General features: G+C 41.1%; 2 protein-coding genes across 2 annotated transcripts in view; one reads left to right on the top strand and one right to left on the bottom strand.

Annotated features, from left to right (window-relative positions):
- Positions 1 to 3,491, top strand: part of ints6 (integrator complex subunit 6) — a 28,518-nt gene extending 25,027 nt beyond the window's left edge. Inside the window, exons 17-18 of the mRNA XM_047371655.1 lie at positions 537 to 630; positions 1,891 to 3,491. Coding sequence (XP_047227611.1) covers positions 537 to 630; positions 1,891 to 1,984 — 188 coding nt within the window. The 3' untranslated portion in view covers positions 1,985 to 3,491. The remainder of the gene's footprint in view (positions 1 to 536; positions 631 to 1,890) is intronic.
- A 65-nt stretch (positions 3,492 to 3,556) lies between these two features.
- serpine3 (serpin peptidase inhibitor, clade E (nexin, plasminogen activator inhibitor type 1), member 3) lies at positions 3,557 to 16,028 on the bottom strand. Its single transcript, XM_047371656.1, has 8 exons — positions 15,739 to 16,028; positions 13,589 to 13,816; positions 8,055 to 8,297; positions 6,747 to 6,945; positions 6,550 to 6,650; positions 6,385 to 6,471; positions 6,219 to 6,302; positions 3,557 to 3,761 (listed from the first exon to the last, which is right to left on the bottom strand). Exons 1-8 carry the CDS (start codon positions 16,001 to 16,003, stop codon positions 3,709 to 3,711), a joined length of 1,260 nt encoding a protein of 419 aa, XP_047227612.1. The 5' UTR covers positions 16,004 to 16,028; the 3' UTR covers positions 3,557 to 3,708.
- Between the last annotated feature and the right edge of the window lie 5,655 nt (positions 16,029 to 21,683).

Raw genomic sequence — 21,683 nt, 5'->3', positions numbered from 1 at the left:
TACTTAAAGGGCCTATTTTTTGTGCATCTTGAAACAGCTACACTGCTTTTTTTCTTGTAGAGTCCAGTGTGTCAGCTGTTATCTGAACAATATTTCTGGCAGTTGTGGCTGATTTGTTTTAGTCTTGTTTGGGTTTTTTCTTCAACAGAATCATTTTTATATCTAATTCGAGTTTAAACACTGCTGATTGGCATTCCCAATTCCTTCCACATATTTGTATAAAATTTCCCTGTTTTAAAGATCAACTACCTTCTGCAGATCTTTCTCCTGTGGCTTTGACCCCAGCTGTGTTGGTGCAGCAATGGATGAAACCTGCAAGGGTTTGTCAGGAGCCTAGAAATTCATCAACTATTTACACACACACCTCAGACACAAGCACGCAGATGACGGGCGATGATGGTTTCCTTTAGCAGCCTTTTAAGGCAATGTGTGTCAACCTGTGAGGATGTTATCAGGGCAAAGTCTCCAAGTCTCTGTCAATAACAGAATAAAACAGAATATGTTTCTTCGGTTCACTTTGCTTTTTTGTGTTTCAGATTACGAGAAGATCTTCCTTCTCTTGAAGCAGATCCAGGGCACACTGGACACCCGGCTCATTTTCCTCCAGAACATCATCAAAGAGGCCGCCAGGTACAAAGTTGCAGTTCCTTTCATTCCCCAGAGTTACGCTGACCTGTTTCCTGTTGAGTTGTTTCTGCTAACAATAAAACCATTTGTACTCATTGACCACTTTATTAGTAACACTTGTTTAGTTTCTCATTAACGCAAATGACAAATCAAAGGCATGGCAGTAGCTCTAAGCTTTTAGACATCCAGATGTGGTGAAGACGATTTGCTAAAGTTGCTGGTGGTGTAATGGTGTGGGTGTTATTTTCCTGGCAGGCTTTTTAGCCCGTCGTTGAAACACTTCATCCCACCTGAGTTTCGTTGCTCACCCTGTCCATCCTTTTATATCCATGGTGTACCCATCTTCTGAAAGTTACTTCCAGCAGGATAATGCACAATACCACAAAACGCAGATCATCTAAGGTAGTTACTTGAACATAAAAATGAGTGAACTCATTGGATGGATGGAGATCCAGTTACTGGGATGTCATTCGAGTTTTAGTGAACTCACTAAACTCGAATGACATCACAGTAACTGGATCTCCATCCGCTGGTGCACTTAAGGGATGCAGTGGACCGAGAGAATCGGATCAGAAATGTGCAGCTGACAAATCTGCAGCAACTCTGCGATGCCATCAAAATCTGTGAGATGTTTCCGATGCCTTTTTTAAGTACGGGCATAAAGAATGAAGGCAGTTCTAAAGATAAGCAGAGGTCCAACCCGGTACCAGTAAAGTTGGCCTAATAAATTGGCTGTTTATTGTAGGCTTCCCTTTGGAGATTCTGTACCCTCAAAATATCTGTGTTTTACAACATTAATATAAATTGATGATTATAGTACCTTGCAAGTCTTTAACCCTTTTAACTTTTTCACATTATATCACACTACAACCACATACTTCAAATTGATTTATTAATTAGGATTGTATGCGACAGAGCAACACAGATGACAGAAGGATAGGTGGTTTTAAAATTTCTTTTATTTTTTTTTAAACTGAAAAGTGTTGTGTGCATTTGTAGTCGCCCCCCTTAAATAAAATCTAGTCCAATAAATTGTCCTCAGAAAAATGTGCTTATTGTTTTAGTCCATTACTTAAAATCTCAATACGTTACATTTAAGTTTGGGGTTGTAACGCAACAAAATGTGAAGAAGTTCAATGGCTGTGGACACCTTTTAAAAAGGCACTTTATAAAGAAACATCTAGTTTACCTTTCAGTAGGTTGAAGTGACGCTTGATCTGTTGAAAGTACAAATGTTTAAAAGTTGTTTTTCACCCTCCGAAGGTTTAAGAAGCGAGTTCTCATCGAGCAGCTGGAAAACTTCCTCGAGGAAATCCACAACAGATCCAACGCCATGAACCACGTGGACATGCTCTGAGACACACCCAAGCTGAACAGACTTTTAACAATGAACCTGACATCCCTCCACATCCCTGTGAACCCTCTCCACCCCAACCAAGACCCAAAGACGAGACGCAACGCTTCTTCAGCCTACCCGGTCGTTGAATCCACATCAGTGGCGGTGGTGGTCTATGGAGTCACTGAGAGTAGGTCTGACCCTGAATGGTTGTCTTTGAAATTTCTCACTAGAACAAGTGCTGAGAGAGTGTACTGCTGCAGGGGAAGCCAATGCAAAGAGATGCTCGGTTTGACATTTAATCAACGGGCCACGTATCATTCTGGTTCCAGCTGGACCGACAGGCGGGGGGGGGGTCATATCAAGCATGGGGTGGAGATGAAGACTTCTCCAGAGAGGATCAGATGACGGACTGCAGCCAGAGTGTGACATTCAGTCTTTTTCTGTGACAATGTGGCGGACGGAGTTCAGTCTGAGCATTGTGTGTGTTTGTTTCCAGATAACTCAGGGTCGAAAGGGATCCGGTGAAGAGGTTTATAAAACACTTTTCTCCCACATGAATTTCTTTTCCATACTCCTCCCCCAACATAGTAGGTATTACTGTCTAACATTTCTGTTTAAGGGGTTAATGAGGTAAAATTAATTAAATCGAATTTCTACACTCCACCAATCAGAGCACTCCACTACTCAGCTCCCAAATTGATATAATTTGGCTCCAGGATTGAAGTAGTCTACCTGCCAGAATAATTTATATTATTGATAAATAACATAGGTGTTGGACAATGTGAACGGTTTTTAGCATCCTTTGTGTTCGCATGTGGAGATTGTAAACCTAAAAGGTCATTTTGTTCTGCAAAGTAGAGATACAATGAACTCTGTGCAAAGGAAGGTCATGAAAGTGTTTAAAAACGGGGACAAAAAGCTCAGGAACTGTCATTAATGTATCAGTGTCAGCAATAACATCAAGTCCCTGCTGCCCCACCTATTTATTTAGCCTGAAAGGGCTGATATGCAACGTGAACTGTCTGCTGAAAGCAATGATGAAGTGGGGTCTTGGTTGCTGCCAAATCCCCTCTCTGCCATGAATCTCAAACCAACTTCTTGTCGCTTTATCATACTTGCACTTGTGTAAATTTGAGAATTATTTAATGTAATTTAAAAAAATAATTTTTTTTGCAATTTAAGGAAAGAACCTGGGAAAACCATATTCAGCGTTCTCAAATGTACACAAATAGGCCCTCGTTGAGGGTCTAGAGGTCAAAAGTTGATTTCTGATTCCAATGGCAGCTCTCTTCCTCCGCAACTCCCCCTCCCCAGATAGGGACCAAAATCTGCCATACTTGTCTTTTATTTGTTGAAGAGGCCACTACCAAAAGAGTATTTTGAATACACTGTAAAGATGTAAATAACCCTAGAGTACTATTTAAAAAGAAATGTTCAGTGGAAAATGGCCTTTTTGTAAGTATTTCCATAAATAAAGTTTCTATTTTACACTGTGAAGGGCCATGTAAATAAAGTGTTCCATAAACATGCGACTCTTTGAGAGTTTTATTTTTTACCCATAGTAGAGAATAAATACACTCACAGTGTAAAAACATATTAAAATTTTATTTACAGGTATTTACAAAAAAACATCCCTCTTCCTGAAGTGTCCTCGTATCTCACATTTGGTCCATAAATAAATACTGCTGGTGAAACTGGTTGGTATAGTTGGGTAGATTGGGGGGTAGTGGTCTAGAGGAGCGTTATATTAGTTGCTCTGCAGGGTTCATTATTCTACCCATAAAGAAGATGGAGCCTGAAATGGAGAAGGCAAACATAATTACAAAAAACGTTTTTTGATTCTGGTATCTCTGCAATTGTTTGGATTGAGTCAGAACTGGTGTGACCCTGTATGGAAAAATGGAATTTAATGGATGTGTTTTCCAGATGTGGTAAGTATGGAAAAAGAAAATGCAGTGCCGACATGTATGTATAGACTGTCAGTGCATCTGGAAAGTATTCTCAGTGCTTCACTTTTTCCACTTTGTGTTACAGCCTTATTTTGAAAAGGATATAGGTCATTTTCCCTCAAACGTTTACACACAACATGAAAAAGATTTTCTGCAAACGTATTAAAAATAAACTAAAATCCCATGTACATTTATATTCACAGCCTTTGCTCAATATTTTGTGGATGCACCTTTAGCAGCAATTAAAGTCTGAAGTCTTCTTGAAGATAATGCCACAAGCTTGGTGCACAGCCATTTTCAGATCTCTCCAGAGATGTTCAGTCAGATTCACATCTGAACCACTCAAAAACATTCACATTTTCCTGAAGCCACTCCTTTGATATCCGCTGTATGCTCGGGGTCACTGTCCTCCTGAAAGAACGTTGTCCGAGCCTGAGGTCAAGGTTTTTATCAAGGATGTCTATGGTGTACATCACTGCATTCTTATTTGCCTTGATTCTGATTAGTCTCCCATTTCTTGATGCTGAAAAACATCCCCACAGCATGATGCTGCCACCACCATGCTTCAATGTAGGGATGGTATTGGCCATGTGATAAATGGTGCTTGTTTCAAACATAGTGTCTGGCATTTATGCCAGAAAGTAAAATTTCTAGATGATGGAAGCCACTGTGCAAGTTTACTGTACCCTCACCCAGATTTGTGCCTTGAGACAATTCTGTCTCAGAGGTCTACAGACAATTCCTTTGACTTCATGCTTGGTTTGTTCTCTAGTATGTAATGTCAACTGTGGGACCTTATAAACACTCAATACATGTAACGTCCTAGTTTTTATCTTCAACATATTTGCACAAATTAAACTAAATAACCTAGCATTAATCCATTTTGGAATGAGGCTGTAACAACGTGTGGAAAAAGTGAAGCTGTGAATACTTTCTGGATTTACTGTACTTCATTCCCAGTTTTTAAATGTTGCATGTATCAATCTGTCCATCAGTTGTTCATCCATCCATCCATATATCTGTCGATTCATCATCCAACATTCATTTACTTCAATCATCCATGTGTTCATCCTATACCCATCCACTCATCTGTGCATTCCTTCTTCCCATCTGAGTTCGCTTTCGAATTAGTACAGTTTTTGAAATGTACAAAATCCACCATAACTTTATAAAAGAAGTCTTAAAAGGACTGAGAATTCTGGAAATGTGTTATTAATTTCATTATAGGTTCTCAAGGTTGTCTTTTTCTTATTATGAACTGTAGCCTATTGTAGTTACAAAATGGGGCCTAAATCAAGCCTTCCTCATTTTGCTCTGTTTGTGTCTTAGCTTGGCTGGTTTGCTCTACTGGTTTCCAAAGAGCTGAAACGTCTGCCAGCATTGACAACTTACAATTTTTGACAGCAAATTTAGCTTCTCTTCAAACACCTTCAAGCAAGACCAATGCTAAATCTAGCAACTTTTCTCCATCTCTCCTTCTACTCTGCTTAGTCAGCATTAGAGCTCCTTGCACATGTGCAGCGTTATCTTTGTGATGAGTTAAAAAGCTGTGGTGTGGTGTGAGAAATTTCTAAAGCGAGAATGCTGCTTCTAACATTCTCTCTGCAAGTGATTATATATGTATATATATTTATATATATATAGCACTGGATTCGACTCCCGTCTTTCTGCATGGAGTTTGGATGTTCTCTATGTGCATATATTTATAATCCATATATCTATCGATTCATCATCATTCAACATTCATTTACGTCATTCATTTAAATTGATCTGTTCATCCTAAACCCATCCACTCATCTGTTCATTCCTTCTACCCATCTAAGTTCCCTGTTGGATTAATACAGTTTTATTTAACTGAATTGAAGTGGAAATCGTGGCCACTGTGGAAAATCCACTATAACTTTAGAAAAGGAGTCTAAAAAGAACTAAGAATTCTGGAAATGTGTTTTTATAAAAGTATGGTGATCTGACATTAATAAGATCTGTGGATTCTTCAGACTGGTGTTTGCCTCCTATCCACTAGGGGTCGCCAAATGAATGTTTCAATAAAATCCTGCAACTTTATGCATCATGCATGCAGGCCTATAGATAGTACATATGATATTTTTTCAACTTATCTGGAGGATTTCAGATGTATACTCTTGAATATTATTGTTAGGATGATAATTTATGTGCTCAGCTACTAGAAAATGCTGGATTGCTAAAAATCTTTTAAAATGTGAATCACTGGAGCCAGAATGGAGAAATACTATGAGCTACAAGTGTTTTATGGAGCTACGGTATTTACAGTGTAGACTGGATACCTGTGTTAACTTGGCGAAGCAGAAATAAGAAGGGTCGATCCGCCTTGAAAACAGGAGCACGGGATCGTTTAAGTAGCACCATGGCTAGAATGATACAAACATCATTAAAATTCATCTGCCACATTCATTTAAGTACTTTTCAGTACCAAGATATGACACTACTGACCTGTTGCAGCATCTGCCTTTGTCCCGTCCTCTGTAACTTCAATTCTGACTTCATGAAAGGCATCAGACACATAAAGACCCTCTTCCACTGCAGGAGGTGAAAAACAGCAGCTATTTGGGGAGTCTGTGGCAGTGGCCTTCTATTAAAACTAAACGATCGACTGACCTGATATCCCTGTGAAATCAGCTGCTGTGGGGTTAAAGGCGTCACTGATGCCCAGAGCAGGGAGCGTTGACCTCAGGCTGAACTTGTTCTGAATTCTGAATCTGCAAAAACCACACATCATGTAGACTGAGTTGAGTCCTGTTTGTGCTAAGAATGTTGTAAGTCTTAGACATGTAACCCTGTTGCATGGATTTCACCTGGGCAGGAAAATGTCCATCTTGGTCCTGCGCAGGCCGGAGTCCCAAGAGGCCAGCTGACGAGCAGTGAGCTGGGACTCAAGGGAAGACAGCGGGCTCTTTTTGTCACTGGGCAGCACTATCTGCAGGCTCAGGGAGCGGCCCAGGTACGGCAGTTCCAGCACGTTGTAGCGCTGGTTGGATGTTGTCCTGAACTGACCTTTAATAATCACAAAGACATGGAGCTTTTTCAGATTTTGTCACATTACATCCACGAACATCAGTGTATTTTATTGGGATTGTATAGGTTAGACCAATCGCCACGCAGTGCATATTTGTGAAATGGAAAAACAATAAAGCTTTTGTTTTTTCACAGGAATCCGAAAAGTATGACACGAACTGTTATTAATCTCCCTTTACAGATACCCCTAAATAAAATCTAATGCAAACAACTGCCTTCAGTAGACACCTAATTAACAAATCAAGTGCACCTGTGTGTAATTTAAACTCCGTATAAAAACAGCTCTTCTGTGAAGACCTCAGAGGTTTGATACTGGTGAACAATCAGCATCATAAAGACCAAGGAACACAGCAGACAAGTCAGGGAGAACGTTGTGGAGAGGTTTCAAGCAGGGTTGCATTATAAAACAATATGCCAAGCTTTGAAAATCTCATGGAGCTCTAGGCAATCCATCACCCAAAAAAAGAAAAGACCACAAAGAAAGCATTAACCAGAGGCCCAAGGTAACCGTGGACGAGCTGCAGAGATCCAGAACTCAGGAGTGACAATCTGTTGACAGGACAAATAATACTTGTGCACTCATCAGATTGCCTTTAAACAGTAAAATTCAATACATTCAATAACAACCTTTAAGCAGATATTAGACTTAGTTTTTCATAAAGCCATACATTTCTGTCTTAAAAATGTTTTTATTGGTCTGATGTAACATTCTAACCTTAAATGTGGTGGCTTCATTAGCTGTAAGCAGATATTCAAAATAATAATAAACAGAAATAAAGGGTTTAAAACATCAGTCTGTGTAATTAATTTATATAACGTGTTTCACTTAGTGAATCAAGTTACTGAAATAGAATAGAACATAGCAGAAAACTAACAGGGCATGTTACTCTCAACATACAATCTCCACATCGAATTGTGTTGGCAGGTCCAACACAGCTTGCTGAGAGTTGATGAGAAGATGGGTGCAGCTAAATACAGGGAAGAAAACCTGTTAGAGGCAACAAAAATCCTGAGACCAGGCCACCGTCCGGCTACAACTGTTAACATATAGCCAGAGAAGGAGGAAGGATGTCTGGATGGATTCTTACCAAAGCTGACCTCTGCAGCCTGGTACATCACAGGCACCTTGATGGTGCTCCCATCAGACAGGATGAAGGGCAGATTCTGAGTGTTGCTAAACACAAACTGTTTCTGCCAGACACCCCTAAACGCCACTGTGTTGACCAGAGCCACCTGCGGCCGTTGTCCCCACCAAAGGGCTTCTGCCTGGCCCTCGCCTGAGCCAGACAGTTCCCCACTGCTGCTTCCCGAGTGGAGAGGCCATGACTCATCTGGGATGGGACAAAGAACAAATATTTTAGATCCTTGTTTTATCACCATGAGTCCACTTTCAATCTGAAGACTAGAACACTTACATTATAGGTTCTCAAGGCTCTTTTTTACAAAATAGGGCCTAAATCAAGCCTTCATCATTTTGCATTTTGTTTCTTAGCCTGGCTGGTTTGCTTGACTGGTTTCCAAAGAGCCAAAACGTCTGCCAGCATTTTCGACAGCAAATTTAGCTTCTCTTCAAACACCTTCAAGCAAGACCATTGGTAAATCTAGCAACTTTTCTCCATCTCTCCTTCCACTCTGCTTAGTCAGCATTAGAGCTCCTTGCACATGTGCAGTGATATCTTTGTGATGAGTTAGAAAGCTGTGGTGTGAGAAATTTCTAAAGTGAGAATCCTGTTTGGACTCATCAGACCAAAGCACAGATTTCCACTGGTCTAATGTCCATTAGACGAGATGACTACCTCTTGAAGCTCATCATCAGAATGCCAAGAGTGTGCGGAGCAGTAATCAAAGCAAAAGGTGGCTACTTTGAAGAACCTAGAATATAAGACATATTTTCTGTTGTTTCACACTTTTTTGTTCAGTATATAATTCCACATGTGTTAATTCATAGTTTTGATGCCTTCAGTGTGAAGCTACAATATTCATAGTCATGAAAATAAAGACAACTCTTTGAATGAGAAGGTGTGTCCAAACTTTTGGTCTGTACTGTATATATATATATATATATATACACAGTGGATATAAAAAGTTTGCACACCCCTGTTCAAATGCCAGGTTTTCATGACGTAAAAAAATCATATCCAGATAAATAATTTCACAACTTTTTCCACCTGTAATGTGACCCATAACCTGTACAATGCAATTGAAAAATAAATAGAAATTTTCAGGGAGGTGAAGTAAAAATAAAGAACTGAGATAATGTGGTTGCATAAGTGTGCACACCCTTTTATAACTGGGGATGCGGCTGTCTTCATATTTAATCAATTACATTCAAACTCATGTTAAATTGGAGGCAGCACACACCTGTCACTAATTAAAGTGCATCTGATCAACCCAAAATAAAGTTCAGCTGTTCTAGTAGGATTTTCCTAACATTTGTGTTACCAAATCTTCCAGCACTAGCCATGGTCTGCAGAGAGCTTCCAAAGCATCAGAGGGATCTCATTGTTGAAAGATATCAGTCAGGAGAAGGGTACAAAAGAATTTCCAAGGAATTAAACCATTATACCAGTGAAGACAGTCATTATCAAGTGGAGAAAATATGGCACAACAGAGACATTACTAAGAACTGGACGTCCATCCAAAATTGATGAAAAGACAAGAAGAAAACTGGTCAGGGAGGCTTCCAAGAGGCCTACAGCAACATTAAAGGAACTGCAGGAATTTCTGGCAAGTACTGGCTGTGTGCTACATGTGACAACAATGTCCCGTATTCTTCATATGTCTGGGCTATGGGGTAGGGTGGCAAGGCGGAAGCCTTATCTTGCACAGAAAAACATCCAAGCCCAGCTTAATTTTGCAAAAAGACATCTAAAATTTCCCAAACGCATGTGGGAAAATGTGTTCTGGTGGGATGAAACCAAGGTTGAACTTTTTGGCCATAATTCCAAAAGGTATGTTTGACGCAAAAACAACACTGCTCATCACCAAAAGAACACCATACCTACAGTGAAGCATGGGGGTGGCAGCATCATGCTTGGGGGCTGTTTTTCTTCAGCTGCTACTGGGGCCTTAGTGAGGGTGGTGGGAATTATGAACAGTTCCAAATACCAGTCAGTGTTTGCACAAAACCTTTGGCCTTCTGTTACAAAGCTGAAAATGAAGAGGAAGCACACATCTAAATCAACAAAAGAATGGCTTCGCCGGAATAAGAATGAGGCTTTGGAATGGCCCAGCCAGAGTCCAGACCTGAATCCTTTCGAACATCTGTGTGGTGATCTGAAGAGGGCTGTGCACTGGCGGTGCCCTTGCAGTCTGTCAGATTTGGAGCGGTTTTGCAAAGAAGAGTGGGCACATATTGCCACATCAAGATGTGCCACGCTGATAGGCTCCTTAAGGGGTAAGAGCGCTGTCAGAAACAATGTGTATGCAAAGACGGAAATGTGTGCATATTAGTCAATAGTTGTGCATAAGTAAAATCCAAAAGAGGTATTGTATATTTTCTCTATAAGAAAACAAAATAAAATGTTACAGCTTCAATGACTATATTCTATGTTTTAGTTTTGTATTTCATAAAAATAAGAACAATGCTTTATTTGTAATACTCTTGATTTCCCCCCTATCGCCTCTCTGTTCTTAATATTCCTTTTAGAATGAATTATTTTCCATTGCCACTTTCCGTCATCAAATCCCGGCACTACTTTTACTGGCGGTGAAGAGTGTGACAGCACATGCGCAACGCGAATCGACTAACTCTCTACTCCACTAACCAGCCCGAGATCACGTGACACCAAGTTGCTGATGTAAATTCGTATTCTCAAAAAAAAGAAATTGTATTCACAAACTGTTATAGCATATTGTATTCATAAAGAATAAACCACAACTGTAAACTTGAACTTTGTGTTTGTTATTTCTTGAAGCTGTAACATTTTATTTTGTATTCTTACAGAGAAAATATACAATACTTCTTTTGGATTTTACTTATGCACAACTATTGACTAATATGCACACATTTCCGTCTTTACATACACATTGTTTTTGACAGCATTCTTACCCCATAACTCCTACCCAAAAGACTGAGTGCTGCAACAAAGTATTAGTTTAAGGGTGTGCATACTTATGCAACCAGGTTATTTAAAGTTTTTTATTTTATATTTGTCCCCTTTTAAAGATTTCAGTTTGTTTTTCAATTGAATTGTTCACGTTATAGGTCACATTAAAGGTGGAAAACATTGTAAAAATTATTTGTCTTGCTCTCATTTTTTAAGATCAAGAAAACCTGGCATTTTAACAGGGGTGTGTAGACTTTTTATATCCACTGTATGTATATGTGTGTGTCTTTGTTTCCCTGCGTTGGACTGGCGACTTGTCTAGGGTGTGCCCTGCCTCTCGCCGATAGACTGCTGGAGAAAGGCACCAGCTTCCCTGCAACCCACTGTGGATGAAGCGCTAGAAAATGACTACCTGACTGACTATATATATATATATATATATATATGAATCACAGCATTGATGTCCATGATTTGTGTACAGTGTCTTGTAAAAGTAGTTATACACTTTAAACTGACACATTTTATCACGTTACAACCACAAACCTACATTCATTTCAAAGACCAACACAAAGTAGTGCATAAAAGCAGCAGAAAAAGGATGACGGTTTTCAAGCGATTTTTCAAATAATTTATGAAAAGTGTGGAGTGTGTTTGTATTCAGCCTAACGAGTCCATACTTTGTTGAACCACTTTTCACTGCAATTACAGCTCCAGGTGTTTGGCGTTTGTCTCAATGACCTTTGCACATCTAGAGACCATTCTACTTATTGGATGGAAAGCATCAGAACAGCAATTTGTTAACCTTAAGACATTTTCACCTGTGGATTCAGATCTGGACTTTAACTGGGCCATTTTAACATGAGTGTTTTGATCTAAGCTGTTCCATTGTAGCTCTGGCTGTATGTTTAGGGTCACCCAACTCTCAATTTCTTTCAGAGTACTTGTGTATTTTAGTTCCATCCATCTTTTCATCAACCTCTCTGCTGAAGAAATGCATCCCCACATCATGGTAGTGCCACCACTATGTTTCACAAAAGAGATGGTGCGTTTGAAGCTATGTGCAATGTTAGTTTTCAAGAACAATTATGAACTACTTTGCGTTGGCCTATCACATGAAATCTAAATAAAATACATTAAGGTTTGTGGTTGTAGCCTAATAAAATGGGAAAAAGTTTAATGCAAGGCACTGGAAGTGGTGCTTTCACAAGATGATATTGCAGTTGTAAAATCAGGAAGCCTCAAATGCTTTGGTACTTAATACATACAGTTTACAATTTAAAAACCTGACAAATGCTTTAAAGTAAATAAAATGCAACTTTGTGTATGATGTTAACCAAGGGCATAATTTGCGGGGGATAATGAGGGTATCGACCCCCCCCCCCACACACACACAAAAAAATCTTATCCAGTCAATATAACCCCTCTTGATAAAGTAATATCATTTCGATTTACAGATATATCCTGCATGAGTAACTTGTTAATTTTCTTTATTTTTGTTTGCCAGCAAAATAGCATCCTTATCTGGTAATGTAGTCCACCTCCTCCTAGCAAAAAACAGCATAATTAAAGTTAATAAATGTGTTTTTTGGGTCTTACCATTCCATTGAAATCTAAGAAAATCAATTTTATACCACTTTTCTTTTTAGAAATGTAAGGGGCCTGAGGGGTGGGAGAGACAGTGAAAGTGTAAAATTTAAAAAGGTCATTTACATAGATGAGAAAAGAAGCACATTTATTTGAGCCACAGTAAACATCGTTTCACTGAGTTTAACAACTACTCTAAATATCACAAAATGTGTCATTATCTGCTTCAGTCAAATGTTATGTCATATGGTACTTTAACTTTAAGTGACTTAAAAACTGGGCCACTGTCTGATGAAAATTAAACTATTTAGTGCCTGGGCAAAAGGCCCCAATGGTTCAGACCCTAAAAACGCCACTGGTGGTGCCTCTACTTAAGTTATTTGTTCAACAATGAAGCTCTTAACTGGAATTATTCATATGTGGAATCCATTTTCCTCATTGAAATGAATTGAAATACAATAAATCCATTCCAGACCCCTGAAAACCCACAATGCAGTATTCATGAATATGAAGCTGCTCTAAAAATGTTAAATATTTGGTTCTGTGTTAGAAAAAAGTAAGCCTTTTATTGATTGCTGAACTGATGTGGGACAGAAAAGCTGCAGAGTAAATACAAAGAAAACAGGAAAGTTAAGTAAATCACAATAAAAGCATTTAAATGAATTTCAACGCCAAATTAGCCTGACTCCTTTAACAAAAGTAAATAATTCAATAAATAAACAACTAGGCAATAAATAACCCCCCCAACAATGGTAGACCCAAAGTTACACCCTTGATGATAACTAAGAGTAACTGGACTTATTAGCCGGATTTACTTTGTCATTACTGCTGACAGCTAAACACTGCCACATACTGTACAGTGAAAGTGCATGGATCCCAAAAGACCCAAAGAATCTTCACAGAATAATTCACATGCACTATACTACTGTAATTAATATCAAAAGGTAAAGATTATTGTGCACTGTTACTCATAAATCTGTCAGGATTACCATGGCTGTGTCCTGCTGGCTCTGAATAGCTGCGAGTGTGATTGGGTTGGCTGAAGTTGGCTTGCACCACACTGGTGTTGACCCAAGCTGCAGCGAACTGTGTGAACTCAGCCAGGAGTTGGACTCCACTCTGGATGAATACTGTGCAGGTCTGCTGCAGCCACATCCTCTGGCTGCTGTTGCTCATGTCACCCTGGGAGTGCAACAGGAAGTCTTGCACCTGAGCATCTGCAGACACACACACAAGAGTTTAAATGTGATGGGGCACAGGTTGGATTTTCGGATTTTTATTTTGCTCACCCTGTTTACGAGCAACGTGTTAGTAATTATAACTGCAATAAACTAGTTATACTTCATTCTCAGTTCAACTGTAAGAAAAATATATTTTAAGACCTAAGAAAACCATTAGACTAGCCTCCATAGCTTATTTCAAGTTTCAGTAGCTAATTGACTAATTTCCTACTACATTCTAGAGGGATTCCACACAATCAAACTGAGCCTGGCTTGTGTACATTCAGGATGGCAAGTGCTGTAGACTACAGGTTGTTTGCTTCAAAAATTCAATAACTTTTTACTTTGCTTTTTATATGACTGTAAATTAATCACTCTGCATTTTTAGTACCGATTTTTTTTTTTTTTGATCAGAGAGTTTATGAACTTTTTATTAATAGTCTGAGACTTGTTTTCCTGGGGTATGAATATGACATGACAAATAGACCCATTTTCAAAGCTGCCCACATTAACAGTCTTCATCTGGCAATCAGAAGGTTGCAAGTTCAATTCCAGCTCCCCTCCCTCATCAGTCTTGAAAAGGACACTGAACATACCTATAATGTGTCTTGGAGATAGAATGTGTAAACAAATGGGAGAATGGAACTTGTAGGGTAAAAGCACTTTGAATTGTCAGTATGACTAGAGAAGCACTTTGTAAGTCCAGTCCATTTACCATTTCTGGTAGCCTGTCTTTAAAAAATGATAACATGCCATTCAAGTAAGGTGGATGTGTGTTTGTCTTAGGTCAGAATGTGGTTACACTAAAATAGCTGCTTCCCTTAACTGGCCCGTATATACAGTTAGAGTGACAATTAAAAATTTCAAACCAACTGGAACTGTGACAAAAATTGCAGAAAGAAGACCCAAGTTGACCTTGCTTCCACACCCAGGGAGCAGGATGGTAATGGAGTTAAAAAACTCAGCAAAGCACACTTGAGAAAAATAGTGGCATCTTGGGGTCAGCAAGTCTCCATAAGAAGCATTAGATGCTATCTTGCATGGTAGCTGGTTGTTTGGGAGGCATGCCAGAAAAAAGCCTTTTCTGTCCTACCATCAAAACCGTAGACATGGGGAACTGGGGCTTACCAGAGGTGTGCAATTGGGTCTGATGAGACACTCCATGTTTGTCTGCCATAAAACATAGGATAAAACATGTGGAATACCTTCTGCTAAATATGGTGGAGAATCTGTGGTGCTGTGGGCCTGTTTCCTCTGTAGGTTGTACAAAGTATTTACAGAAGGGGTGGTAATATTTATGACATTGGTGATTTTGATTATTAAATAAAAAAAAATCTTTATTAACTAAATGAATGTACATTAAAGGTTGGAATTTTCTTTTTTTCGATGTGTTATTATGCTAATAGAGGATTACTTTAATTTAAACATTTTACACATCTTCACCAGGGGTGCCAATATCTGTAAAAACAAATATACGTAGAATTTTAAACCCACATTTTTTGACTTTGAGAATTTTTAGAAATAGTTTAGGTAACAGGCAACACCACAACATGTGATCAAATTTCACCTCTAGCTAACCTATTAGCTAATATCTTTGGGAAATATGAATAGCAGCTGCATCAGTCATTCTGTTTGTAATGAAACACTCTGGCCTCTTGACCCTTCTCCTGAGGCCAAGTTGCAGGAGTGGTTAATGAGATTAGAGCTGGTGTGGAGGCAGGTATTACGGCTCCAGACACCACTGTGCTCTGCAGGGCCAACAGCAGCAGCAGCACCGCTCCACACCACCTGGTACCAACAGCACTGAGCGCCACCGAAAAACCTCTCCAGCCCCACTTTTCACAGCAAAATGAGCTGCTAAAACAACTCCAACGCCCACTTTCCACTTTAGAGCTGTACAAAAGAAAACTGAAGCCTACCATTCACATTGTATCCCAGCGTTCCCTCCAGCTGAGCCCGGGTGTTGCCTCTGGCACCGAGCTGCAGCAGGGCCAGGGACAGGGAAACACTCACTGGAGACATGATCAGGTTGGAGCTGTTCTCCGTCTCAATGAGGGCCTGGTAAAGGCTAATGGCAAACCTGTTGTGAAGCTCCCTCATGCTGTTCTGAAAGCTGCCGATACAGTGGCCTCTCTCTGCCAACCAGAGGAACATGAAGAATGAAGCCAAAGGCAGACGACACATGTCCTGAGCTATGCAGGGGAGGAGGTGCCCACAAGGTTCAACAAATGGTCCAAAAATTAGACCTGTAAGACCTAGAGATAATAAGTTATCAACTCGGGTCAGAAAGGTCATATTTCAACAGAAAAGCCATCTGGATTTGTTTCAGTTAAACTTTTTAAAAGATGTTAATTGACATTTTAAATGCAAGAAATAACATTATGCACAACTATTTAAAAATGCCTTATATTAACCCGGTTGAACTTAGAATATAAAGCACAATAATACATGTGCATGCATAAATACCATACCTAATATGCATATCTATAATGTTTTCAAATGTTATATTTCTGAATAAATTGAACATTATCTCAAATTATTCAAAGGCACGCTTCTGGTCTAGCAGTACTTGTTCGAGCTCTGCATTGTTGAACATCACATTAGTGAACATCACATTAGTGGGTGCAAAATAATCAAAAAATTCTAAATACGTTTGTGATTCTAGAAGCCTTTAGGAACACTTTTGGATGACTTGTTGTGATAACTGAAGTTAATTTGTTAGATGAAGTAAAATTTACCTTTGGACAGGTGAGCAGAAGCGGTCCGAGGTCACTGGAACCATTCAAGCTCTGCAAACAGCCTATGCTCTGTCAGTTGCTGTCCCCAGCTCCTTGTCACCGACTCACCCCCCTGTCTCTGGCTATCAGCCTCTGGCTCAGTCCTCCGGTTGCCTGTCTCTCTGAAACAGTCATGAGATGGTGTTTGAAGGGAAAACTTTCTTCTTGTTTGCGGTTGCGATCGGCGATGTCCGTACCAATCATCCGGGATTCCTGCCTCCTCAGGGGCTATAAGGAGCCAGGCGGAGGGAGGCAAGTCACCGGCCAGCAAATCCCGGGCCAGGCAGAGGGGAGAAAACACCCCTAATTGTGTGTGCATGAGTGTGTGTGTGTACTTGTTCTTATAACCCATTGAGGACTTCAACCTGACTGCACACTGCCTTATAGGGACTTGTATCACGGTGGGGACAAAATTGAGGTCCCCACAAGCAGAGCCTACCAACAGCTGTAATGTGTTATGGACATAGCCCCCATGCAATTTCTCAGATGTCCCCATGTCAACCACATTCCAGACAAAAATCTGTGTACATGAGTTTTCATGCATCTCCAGTGGAGACATAGTATATAGAAGAACCCAGGAGGCGTGTTGTGCGTGTGTCTTGTTTTTTCTGCTGTGAAGGCTTTGGCTCTCTATGGATCAAAACAGTATAATACACTGTAATAAAGTTTAGGAAAACAATAGTTTTCTCTAGTTTAACTAGTTTTAAATAGAGTATATTTTAAAATTGACAAATCAACAAGTTTGATAAGATTATTTGTGAAATTAAAATATTTTACTAAAATGTTTGTTTTCCACCTTTGTAACTTATTTGCATCACAATAATTTTATTGTGTCATTTTTTTCCAACAACGTTAATACCCCCTCCTTGAACCGCACCCCTCCTTGAACCGCCACTCCCCTCCTTGAACTGTCAACTTGTTGTGGTGGAGGGGTTTGAGTGCTTTAATGTTCCCAGAGGCTATATTGTCAGTGGCTTAAATGCCCCTGGTAGGGCCTCCCATGGCAAACAAGCTTTGGGTGATGGGTAAGACAAAGAGCGTTTCAGAAGCCTTCACAAGGACCAGCAGAATGAGGCATATGACATCATCCAGTAAGGTGAATCCAAGGCCCCACCCTGGAAGCAGCCCTAGGATTTTGGCCCCACCCTGGGCCAAGCAGCGGTACTGAGTATCCGGTCTTCTTGACATCTCTGTTGGAGGTCCTGGACGGTGCCCTCCTTGGGGACTCCCTCATTCTGCTGGGGGACTTCAATGGCCACGTGGGAAATGACAGGAACATCTGGAGGGATATGATTGGGAGAAATGGCCACACGGATCTCAACCTGAGTGGTGTCTCCTTATTGGACTTTTGTGACAGTCACGGGTTGTCCATAACAAGCACCATGTTTAAGCACAAAGGTGTTCATCAGCGCACCCTAGGCCAGAGGTTGAAATCGACTTTGTAGTCATGTCTTCATATCTTTCGGCCACATGTCTTGGCGACTCGGGTGAAGAGAGAGGCTGAGCTGTCCGTTGATTACCACCTGGTGATGAGTTGGATCCACTGGAAGAGGAGGAAGCCGGACAGACTTGGCTTGCTCAAGAGTATACTTAAGGTCTGCTGGGAACGTTTGGCAGGGACCTTGGCCAGGCATATATTCAACTCCCACCTCTGGGAGAGCTTTTCCTGGATCCCGGGAGAAGTAAGAGAAATAGTGTCTGAGTGGACCATGTTCTCCACCTCTATTGACAATAGAGGTGGAGAACCCCTATCATAGCTGTGGCTGTAAGGTCTGCGGTGCCTTTCGCGGCGGCAGTCCCTGAACCCGGTGGTGGAAAATGGCAAGAATGGATGCCATCAAGCTGAAGGAATCCTATCGGTTCTGATTGGCTTGTAAGACTCCTGAGGCAGCTGACAGGTACCGTAAGGCAAGGCGTGCCATGGCCCGGGTAGCAGCAGAAGCAACAAATTAGTCCTGGGAGGAGTTGGGTGAGGCCATGGAGAAGGATGATCAATTGGCCTCGAAGCAATTTTGGCAAACCATCTGGCACATCAGGAGATAAAACTAGTGTTTCCCCAACACTGTTTATAGTTTGGGGTGGTAGCGCAGCTGACCTCCACGGGGGATATTATCGGGCGGTGGAATGAGTACTTCAACGATCTCCTCAGTCCCATCAACAAGCTTTCTCTGGTGGAAGCAGAGACTGTGGACTTGGAGTTGGACATTCATCACCCAGGCAGAAGTCATTGAGGTAGTGAAAAGGTTCTACATACTTATTTATGAAAATAAAAAAAGCTGAGGAGGCAGCAAAACGTACAACTGAGGCACTAATAACTAGGAGCACCAAGAGAAGGAATCATTATAAAGAGAATAATTGCAGAGAGCATCAAGTGAGTAAATCAAACCAAGATCACAAAACACAAAGAAACCTAATTATAAAAGGACAAAAAAAACTGAAACCAAAACTAACAAAGCACAGATTGTGACAGAGTTGCTCAACTGTGTCTACAATTCCCACCTTGGCTAAGTATATTGCTCTGTTCATATAGAACCTGACAGTTTTTCAGAAAGCCTACTCTCCCTGGCTTGAACAAACGGTGTTTATTTGTGAGCAGCAGCATTTTCTGAGAATAGAAATACGGTTAGTGAGCATCAGCATTCTCAAAGCAAAGATCTTGCTTTGGTAGTACTGATGAAGGCTAGAGAGGGTTGGAAAATTTTTTATTGTGTCCTTGTGGATTAAGAAATAATCTCCGAATGAGAGCTGATGAAGGAGCTGTGGTGTAGTATAAGGGTGGCTAGAGTGGCAGATAACATCAAATCTTGCTAACTTGATTTAAGATGATCTTTTTCACATGTACTACTCAGAGTATCATACGGTCCTTTCACTGCAGCATAAATTACTCACAAACAGCAACTACACAGATAGTTATTAGAAATTATGTTTATTTCATTTGTTGATGGAGCACCTGTAGGAAGAAGTTAAATGAGAAGAAGCACTATTTTGTAAATCTTTCACAAAAAGGTCACTGCCATTGCTGACAGACAGTAGAGGACTGTGTCTCTACACTGCCAGGCTGAGGCGCACTCCCTCCCAGTCAATCACTGCCATGGCTGCCCAGGGGAGGACAGCACACCCATGGAAAACTGCCTGTGTCCCTGTGTTGTCACCTCCATGCACAAAAAGTGTCCAATCTCCTACCATGAATTTTTGACTATCTTTATAAGTTTATTTTGACTTTATTTAACATTTTGATGGAACAATTGTAATGATGGCTATATTTTCTAACAGCCTTGGCCAGCTTCTTCTCAGCTCACGCTGCTCTCAGAGAGCAGCTTGCAACTTATACTTTTTTATAAACAAACCCATTGATTAATTACATAATGCTTAAGACATACCCCTGTGAGATCTACTTCTGGCTAGGGGCAATGCACAACATGGGTCCTCAGCAGTATTTGGTTTGGATTTATTTAATTTTAAAGAGACAAGTTGGCAGAAACTCAAAGGGCACGGGCAATTACAATCAGCAGAACAAGGGCGATCGGCGGGGGCCTCGGTAGGAGGGCCAGAAACAAAAACAACCCGACCAGGGTGGGAGGTGGGGGCCTCGGTAGGAGGGCCAAAACCAAAAACAAAGTTCAGGTGGGCGACCAGGAGGTCGTCCCGAGCAGGCACAGAGTTCAGGCGGGCGACCAGGAGGTCGTCCCGAGCAGGCACAGAGTTCAGGCGGGCGACCAGGAGGTTGTCCCGAGCAGGCACAGAGTTCACGCTGGCGACCAGGAGGTTGTTCCGAGCAGGCACGGAGTTCAGGTGGTTGACGGCGAAGGCTTGCAGACCTAGACAACCGACGGCAAAGACCTGGCGAACCCTCAGAGGCAGAAGCAGAGCCTGGCGAACCCTCAGCTCAGGGTTCAGAGGCCGGAACGAGGACAAACTGTTCCTTGAACCCCTCAGGAACAGGGTTTGACGGCGCTTCCTCCTCAAACTCCTCGTCTCTGGGTTCAGAGGCCAGAACGAGGACAAACTGTTCCTTGAACCCCTCATGAACAAGGTCCAGCGGCGCTTCATCCTCGAACTCCTCGTCTCTGGTTTCAGAAGCCAGAACGAGGACAAAACTCTCAGTGGTGTGTACAGAAGCTGAGGCGTCGCTGAGACCCTCAGTTGCGTGAACAGGAGCTGAGGCATTGCCCAGACCCTCAGTGGCGTTAGCAGGAGCTGAGGCGTCGCTGAGACAGTCTTTGGACTGTGGGAGGAAGCCGGAGTACCCTGTGAGAACCCACGGATGCATGGGGAGAACACCGTGCAGCCCCAAAGTAAATATTAAATACTATTGCACAAAAAATAAATTCACTTCCAATGATCCATGTGTCTAAGTGTATTTTCAAAAACTTTCAAGGTATTGAAATTCCTGTTCAAACTCACAGACCTTCAAGAATTTCAAAGACCCGTGAGAACCCTGTATAAGTGTGAAAATTCAAGACTGAGCTGTCATTGTTCCATTAGGTAGTCTTAAAGATAGTGAAATTGCATGTAAAGCCTGTGGGGTTGTCACCAATACAGCGAGTGAGTGTGCCTACTGAATTGTCTCGAAATCTGTATGCTGACAGAGGGAAAACATCATTCAGTTCTTTTAGTAACACTGTGGTATAAACTTACTTTGAGGTTTCACACCAGAATGTGGCCTTTAATGTGAAGGTGATGTCTGAACTACCGCCCCCTGTTGGCGGTCAGACGCCTTGGAGCCCCTCTGGTACTTGAACCCCAGAAGCGATCTCACACTTTATCTAACACTGACTCTTAAAGGAATGACTCTCAAACAGTTTCTAACTTTTAGCTCCTTTAATCTAAATTAAGGCAGAGGAATGATTACAGAGATCAGCACTGAGGCTCCCGTCTCTGACCGTCGCAGTCTGTTAGAGCTTGACGAAGAGCCCTGATAGAAGGTCACATGTAGTTTTATATCTGGCACTCCAATGCAATGGATGTTCCCTCCCTCAGTGATTATCAGTAGACTATGTGTCACCATTGTGGTGTCTATGTGTTAGATTATTTAGTAGCGGGTGTCCATCCTTAATCTAAGTGTGCTGTGGCTTTCTAATCAAACC

This window comes from Girardinichthys multiradiatus, chromosome 7 (assembly GCF_021462225.1).
Source record: "Girardinichthys multiradiatus isolate DD_20200921_A chromosome 7, DD_fGirMul_XY1, whole genome shotgun sequence".
Classification (NCBI taxonomy): domain Eukaryota; kingdom Metazoa; phylum Chordata; class Actinopteri; order Cyprinodontiformes; family Goodeidae; genus Girardinichthys; species Girardinichthys multiradiatus.
Note: the sequence above shows the minus strand (reverse complement) of the source record. Positions and strands in the feature narration are given on the sequence as shown.

Coding starts and splice junctions, on each gene's coding strand:
- serpine3 (XM_047371656.1), bottom strand. CDS start 16,003: ATGTGTCGTCTGCCTTTGGCTTCATTCTTCATGTTCCTCTGGTTGGCA. Junction 8,298..13,588: donor GCCAGCAGGACACAGCCATG/GTAATCCTGACA, acceptor GTCCCATCCCAG/ATGAGTCATGGCCTCTCCAC. Junction 6,946..8,054: donor GGCTGCAGAGGTCAGCTTTG/GTAAGAATCCAT, acceptor TGATTATTAAAG/GTCAGTTCAGGACAACATCC.